This window comes from Myotis davidii, unplaced genomic scaffold (genome assembly GCF_000327345.1).
Source record: "Myotis davidii unplaced genomic scaffold, ASM32734v1 scaffold534, whole genome shotgun sequence".
NCBI classification, from domain to species: domain Eukaryota; kingdom Metazoa; phylum Chordata; class Mammalia; order Chiroptera; family Vespertilionidae; genus Myotis; species Myotis davidii.
In genome coordinates this window covers 6,112,577-6,119,393 of record NW_006286678.1, presented here as the reverse complement: position 1 = coordinate 6,119,393, position 6,817 = coordinate 6,112,577, and the positions used below count along the sequence as shown (strand labels likewise).

The 6,817-nt window shown below is 49.5% G+C and overlaps 1 protein-coding gene across 1 annotated transcript in view; it reads left to right on the top strand.

The window, feature by feature from the left end:
- The first annotated feature begins 4,451 nt into the window (after positions 1-4,451).
- Positions 4,452-6,817, top strand: part of GALT (galactose-1-phosphate uridylyltransferase) — a 3,621-nt gene continuing 1,255 nt past the window's right edge. Inside the window, exons 1-9 of the mRNA XM_006758631.2 lie at positions 4,452-4,608; positions 4,912-5,081; positions 5,309-5,384; positions 5,474-5,522; positions 5,648-5,777; positions 5,939-5,995; positions 6,156-6,278; positions 6,563-6,695; positions 6,799-6,809. Of these exons, the coding sequence (XP_006758694.1) occupies positions 4,530-4,608; positions 4,912-5,081; positions 5,309-5,384; positions 5,474-5,522; positions 5,648-5,777; positions 5,939-5,995; positions 6,156-6,278; positions 6,563-6,695; positions 6,799-6,809 (828 nt within the window). The 5' untranslated portion in view covers positions 4,452-4,529. The remainder of the gene's footprint in view (positions 4,609-4,911; positions 5,082-5,308; positions 5,385-5,473; positions 5,523-5,647; positions 5,778-5,938; positions 5,996-6,155; positions 6,279-6,562; positions 6,696-6,798; positions 6,810-6,817) is intronic.

Genomic DNA, 6,817 nt, shown 5'->3' with positions numbered 1-6,817 from the left:
CCTTTTATTAGTGGATATAGATATAGATATAGATATATAGATATATTTAAAGCCAAACTACTAGAGAGAGAGAGAGAGAGAGAGAGAGATGGGGAGGGCATTCCAGCCAGTGAGACCTACTCCAAGAGCAAAGGCAACCAGGAGAGTAACAGCCTGGGTCTTCAGGGGCCTACAATGAATTCTTCTGAAGCACAAAATGTGAGCGGAGTCCCTGTAAACCAACAACGGTTATGGTAAGGGAGTGATAAAACAGAAGAGAAACCAAAGAGAGAAAAGAGGCAGCATTGTGCAGTGTCAAGAAAAAGAACTCTGGACCCGATTGACTGGATTAAAAGCCTGGCTCCTGCCACCTGCTAATTGTGTGATGTTGGGCAAGTTACTTAAGCTCTTGTGACTTAGTTCTCCCATCAGTAAAATGGGGTGAATAAAAGGTACCTACCACATAGTACATACCTTCATTGTGATGAATATTAAGTGAGTTAATATTTTTAAAGCAATTAGTATCTGGCATGTGGTGCCATATGTGTTAGTTATATAAATAAAACAAAGGAGGAGAGAACTGGAGGAGCATGGCCTCAGACATGAGAGTAATGAAGTGAAGAGTTAACACAGTCAAATATGATTGAGTATTCCATCCAAAAGAATGATGCGAAATGGTCGTCAGCTTTCTCAGTAGGGTATGCAGCCAGATTACATCCCATAGTCTACTCTGTAATTGGATAAGGCCATGCGATTATGTTCTGGCTAATGAAGTATAAGCAGAAATGATGTATGCCACTTCCAGTTCTGGCACCTAAGATCTTCTGTGAAATTTCTTACATTCTCTCTCTTCCCTGACCTATTTTCATAGTTATATTGAATTAAGTAGTTAGTGGAGAATTCTGAATGCTGCATGGGATAGAGCTCTCTCTCTCTCCCCCATAATGGACTATGGTGCTAAGCCACTGAGCTTGGGTATTGTTTGTTATAGCAACTAAGATTACTTATCCTGACTAATACAGGGCAAAAGACATGCTACAGTGTACTGTGCAGGTAAGGGTAGAGGCTGGGAAGTTGGACTATTTTTTGAGAAACTTGTCTAACAAGGGAAAGGTAATGAAGTGATTATCTAGAGGAGAATGCAGAATTGAGGAAACTTTTTTTTTAATTGGCCCTAGCTTCTGTGATACTTCTGAGCTGACCATTCTCTAAGAACCTCAAATAACAAGGACTAGCCCCAAAATCTGGAATCTGCCCCCCTGTTCTACATACAGCCTTCTGGGACTATCTAGGCCTGCAGCTCCCCTACCTGGCCTTTCAGAAAGCTTTTCCTGCACACAATATTTAAAAACAAAAAAACCCATTTGTCCTTTGGCCTTGAAGGGGTTCAGAACAGGACTCCCCAAGGTATGTCACTTTGATACGTGAATTATTATGAACTGAAGGTAATAAAGACCCTGTGGGCTCATGAAAAACTATTACCTCTTCTTTAAAGAATTTGAATTTGGGCCTTGCTCATAATAAGAGTTATTATCAGAAATAACTTTTCATGACCTATCTATATGGCAGGGCAAACATCTAATTACTGAACATCTGCTCTTTCCTGCAATGACCTTACAACCCTCTGAAGCCCCAAGGTGCCTTACCTCGTCCTCAGCTCAGAATGCCATATATACCTCATTTTCATTTTCTCTCTCTGAACCTCTCATGGATATGGAGTCTCTGACTCTCTTATGTTATATGTACATATGTAATTAAATTCCATTATTTTCTTTTGTTAATCTATCTCTTATTAAGCCAGCTTGAAGAACCTAGAAGAGTAGAGGAAAGTTTCTTCCACCCCATAGCCTTAAGAGGGTCTAAGGAAGGGAATTAAGAGGTCAGGGGCCACACACACCTTCCCTAAATATCATAGAAGAGATCACACCTCTGGGATCTTAAAGGGAAGGGTCTGGATGGGCCCAATCTCAGCCATTCTCCACATCCCCCAAAACCTGACCTCGGGGAGACACAGAGAAAGGAGAGGTTTGGTGATAGTCCTGAAGAGATGTTTCTGAAGGGGTCAGGAGTTAGCTGGCATGATCCTGGGAGTGGCACTGAAGCACTGTGTTCTTGAGAAAATGGGGCTGCCTCTGAAATCCAGTCACGCAAACAACAAAGACACCTGAGGGAGTAGAAAAGCAGATCTTCTATCTCTTTCCCCCCCAACCAGGCATAGCCAGTGGGACAGGTACTCCCCACCCTCATTTTTCAGCTCCCTGCTTCCTGCCCCCTACCTGGTGGCCTCTTCAGATTTCAGTCAGAGGACCCTGGGTCAGAGATTAGGTAAATGACCAATGACCCAGTTTTTGTGTCAGCTGCAAAACATCTGGCTTGCCCTGGTCTGGCTTGGGGGAAAGGGCCTTCCTGCTACTGCCCAGGTTCTAGTTCACTATTTTTCTATCTTGAGTATCACCTAAGTCTCAGAGGCATTTTAGAGCAGTGGGAAGAGACTGGAAATTTGAGTTCAAATCCTAAGTTGGCCACTTGTGCCCTGGGTGACCTTGAAGCCTCTCTTTCCCACTATGAAATGGGAAAAAATGTTCAGCCAATATTTAGATGTCTTTTATGGTGTCACCCTGTGCACCAAAAGGTTGTTGGCTCAATTGCCCTCAGGGCACATGCCTGTTAGAGGGAGTGCAGGAGGCAACAAAATTGATGCTGCACTCTCACATCAATGTTTCTCTCTCTCTCCCTCTTCCTTCCTCTTTCTCTAAAAATCAATAAAAATATTTATTAAAAAAAGAAAAGTGCCAGTGAGGAATTAATTTGAATTTTATTCTAATGTTAACCAATTGGTTTGATTCAGGGAAAAGTTGGAGAAGGGAAGGGGTGTGTAAACCTTTCGATCCCACCCAGATGGTGGCTAGAGTTACTGATATCCTGTCTTTCTCACATGTTCAGATTTCTTATGGCCCTCTTACCTCACCCACTTCTTTTGCTTTTGATGTGTGCATATAAGAGAGAGAGAGAGGGAGAGAGGGTATGTCAACGAAAGAATGTCTAAACCTTTAGAAAAGTTTTGTAAGAGTTTATTTGAGCCAAATAAACTCTTTTGAGGATGTGCCTGGAAGTAAAGTCTAAATGGGTTGAGAAAATGCTCAACAGAATGGCAGTTTTGCTGTTCCTTTTAAGCACTTAGAATCAAAGGAGAAATGTAAAGAAGCTACATTAAATCCATTGGTGGTAGATTAAGGAGGCAGGAGAGCCCTGGCCGGCTTGGCTCAGTGGATAGAGCATCTTCCTGCGATTGAAGGGTCCCAGGTTCAATTCCGGCCAAGGGCACATGCCTGGATTGCGGGCTTGATCCCCAGTGGGGGGCGTGCAGGAGGCAGCCAATCAATGATTCTCTCTCATCATTGATGTTTTTATCTCTCCTTCTCCCTTCTTCTCTGAAATCAATAAAGAATTTTTTTTTTTTTTTAAAGGAGGCAGGAGAAAACAAAGCAGGGACATCTCCAGGACTGGATAAAAAGCAAAATGGAGAAACACATACTTCTTGTACATTGGTGGGTACAGTATAGCTAATAATTAACATTCACTGTACCTAGGAAGGAGGGGTCTGATGGTCTTGTGTTCTGGGGCCTGTGGTGCCTTCAGGGGTCTGGAAAAGAAAATCACTCTGACATTTCAAAGTGATGCTGTCCTAGATGCAGAAGGACAATGAACAGAGCTCACGGAAGGTAAAGGTTGACCGTTAGCTGTAGGTCTGGGCCATGACTACCCGCTAGAAACTGCCCAGTTAGGAACTTGTGATCAGACCATCCTGTGTAGTTACTTTCAGTCCCTGAGCTTGTCAGGCTTGCCATGTGCTCCTTCCACCTAGAACTTGCCAGGCTTATTGCAGAGCCCCCTTTTCATTCACAGTTACTTAGTCCTGTTCCCCCAAAGCTGCTTCTGCGGACTGGTGGGGATGAGTGTAGCGTAGCACACACTCCTCCAGGTGATACTTGAGGCCAGGGTTCAGCTGAAGCAGTTCACCAACCTCCCCCTTCCCCTCCAAGTTCGCCTCTCCTCCCCACCCCAGCCACTGCGCAGGTAGGCGAGGTGATTGTGGATCAGGGTTATACCTTTACTTGGCCCTAGAATGTAAGCTCCAGGAGGGCAGAGGCCATGCCCGACTTGTGCACACTGGGGCATCCCTTTGCACCACACGCAGCCTGGGTGCCTGGCACAGGGTAGATACTCAGCAAATATTTGCTGAATGAATGACCAAACGAATGGCTGTAAGCAGTAAAGACATCTTGGAAGCGTCTGGAGCCGAGGGATCGGCAGTAAGCAGCTTTCACAGAGATGTTTTCCAGGGTACTGACTGTGGCCACGGGAGTGATCAAAGTCGCCCCTATAGCGCTGGGTCGTCCTGAGCCCCGCCCCAAGGTGGCCGGTCGGCCCCCCCTGACAGTCACGTGCTGGCGACTGGCCAATCATCGGGGGCGAGGCGGGGCTGGATTGACCGAGGTGGGTGAAAGGCAGCGGGGCAGACACGGCAGAAGGTCCCCCGCGTTGGCCACATGTCGCGCAGCGGAGCGGGTCCCGAGCGGCGCCAGCAGGCGTCAGAGGCGGACGCCACCGCCCCGTTCCTGGCGAGCGGTAACTTTAGGGCGGCAGGGACGCGCTGGGAAGCGGGGCCAACCCCTCTCCTTCCTTAGGACCTTGCGGTCCGTACCCCCAGGTGGGCGCGCCCACCCGGTCAGGCCCGAGCGGTGAAGAGACACACCCCTGTTGGATTGCCAGCTCATTTGCACCGGGAACGCCCAAGCCCGGCCCTTTAGTTCCTGAGCCAGACGGGGCCAAGGAGGTGCCTCCGACCGAGCTGGGGCCTGCTGGTGGGTGAGATCCGTTGGAGAGGTGGACGGAGAACTTTGCTGACTGATCTTGACTCTTTGCCCCCAGAGCATCAGCATATCCGCTACAACCCGCTGCAGGATGAGTGGGTGCTGGTGTCAGCTCACCGCATGAAGCGACCCTGGCAGGGGCAGGTAGAGCCCTCGCTTCTGGAGACAGTGCCCCGCCATGACCCCCGCAACCCTCTGTGTCCGGGGGCCACACGGGCCAATGGGGAGGTAAGCCTTTGGCGCCTACCTCTGCAGGCTGGGCCAGGGGAAGTGCTCCCACCTAGAGCTGGCCCTCACCCAGAGGGTAGTGGACTTCCTTCTGGGTCATATCTCATCAAGTCTTTTTGATTCCGGAGTGGCCCTTCCCACCCTCTAGTACCCTGTCCAGCCACTGAAGCCCACCGGATGACTGGTGGTATGGGCAGTGACTACTTCTAGCCCACCCTTGTCTGTAGGTGAATCCCCACTATGATGGCACCTTCCTGTTTGACAATGACTTCCCAGCTCTGCAGCCTGATGCCCCCAGTCCAGGTAACATGGCTCTACTGCTTTTGGGGGGAAAGGAAGCTGGACCTTTTGTGGCAACTTCTGTTGCAGAGAGTGATACCCTTTTATCTCAGGACCCAGTGATCACCCTCTTTTTCAAGCAAAGGCTGCTCGAGGTGTCTGGTAACTATGGATTTCCTCTCTTATAACCTTCAACCCATGTCCTAGACCGAGCGCTGGGATTGGACCCTGCCCCTAGCACATCCAAGACCCATATTTCTGTCGTTCCTCCCTCCCACACTACGTAGTAAGGTCTTGTGCTTCCACCCCTGGTCGGATGTGACACTGCCACTCATGTCAATCCCTGAGATCCGGACTGTCATCGATGTGTGGGCCTCAGTCACAGAGGATCTGGGTGCCCAGTACCCTTGGGTACAGGTCTGTGAGGTTACCCCCTCCCCTGGATGAGCCGGGGGGGGGGTGCAGCTTTGGTTCTGGGAATTGGAATTCCTGTTTCCACGGGGTGTGGTTTGGAAGGGTGACTTGGTGTCTTTTTGGCTACTAAAACTCCCTACCCCCCTCACCCGCCTACTTGATAGATCTTTGAAAACAAAGGAGCCATGATGGGCTGTTCCAACCCTCACCCCCACTGCCAGGTAGGTGTTTCGGGGGCTCCAGTACATTTCTAGGCTGGGTCTAAGCCAGCACCGTGGGGAGGGGAACTGAAGTAAGAGATGGGACAGAGGGAATATGCTAGTGATGGGGAGGATTGGGGATGAAGGACCTGCCTTTTTTCTCTCTTCTACTCTTTGACAGGTGTGGGCCAGCAGTTTCCTGCCAGATATTGCCCAGCGTGAGGAGAGATCTCAGCAAGCCTATCAGAGTCAGCATGGAGAGCCTCTGTTAATGGAATATGGCCGCCAGGAGCTGCTCAGGAAGGTGGGAGAAAGCTAGGCCCTGTCCCCAAGGAGTCTCTAACCTCACACCTCGAAAGAGACAGGTGTGTGAAGGGGAAGGGTCGAAGGAAAATAGAAAGAGAGACTTGTCAGGAGGCCATAGCAGTAATCTACAGGAAAGGTGATGGTGACTTAGACTAGGTGATAATGGTAACGGTGGTGAGAAGCCATAAGACTCTGGGTACATCTTTTTCTTCTGCTTCCCTTGCCTGTTTGCTGACCACCAACACCCGCCTCGATGACCTCATCTCTATTTGGTTTGCTCAGGAACGTCTGGTCCTAACCAGTGAGCACTGGTTAGTGCTGGTCCCCTTCTGGGCAGTGTGGCCCTTCCAAACACTGCTGCTCCCCCGCCGGCACGTGCGGCGGCTGCCCGAGCTGACCCCCACCGAGCGTGATGGTGAGCCTCCTCGCTGGGATGTTGGGGCCAGGCTCTGGATGGGGGTTGCTCTGGTTGGGGCCGACATCCAGGCCCCCGGCTGAGAGTCAGGCTTTAATTCCAGATCTAGCCCTCGTCATGAA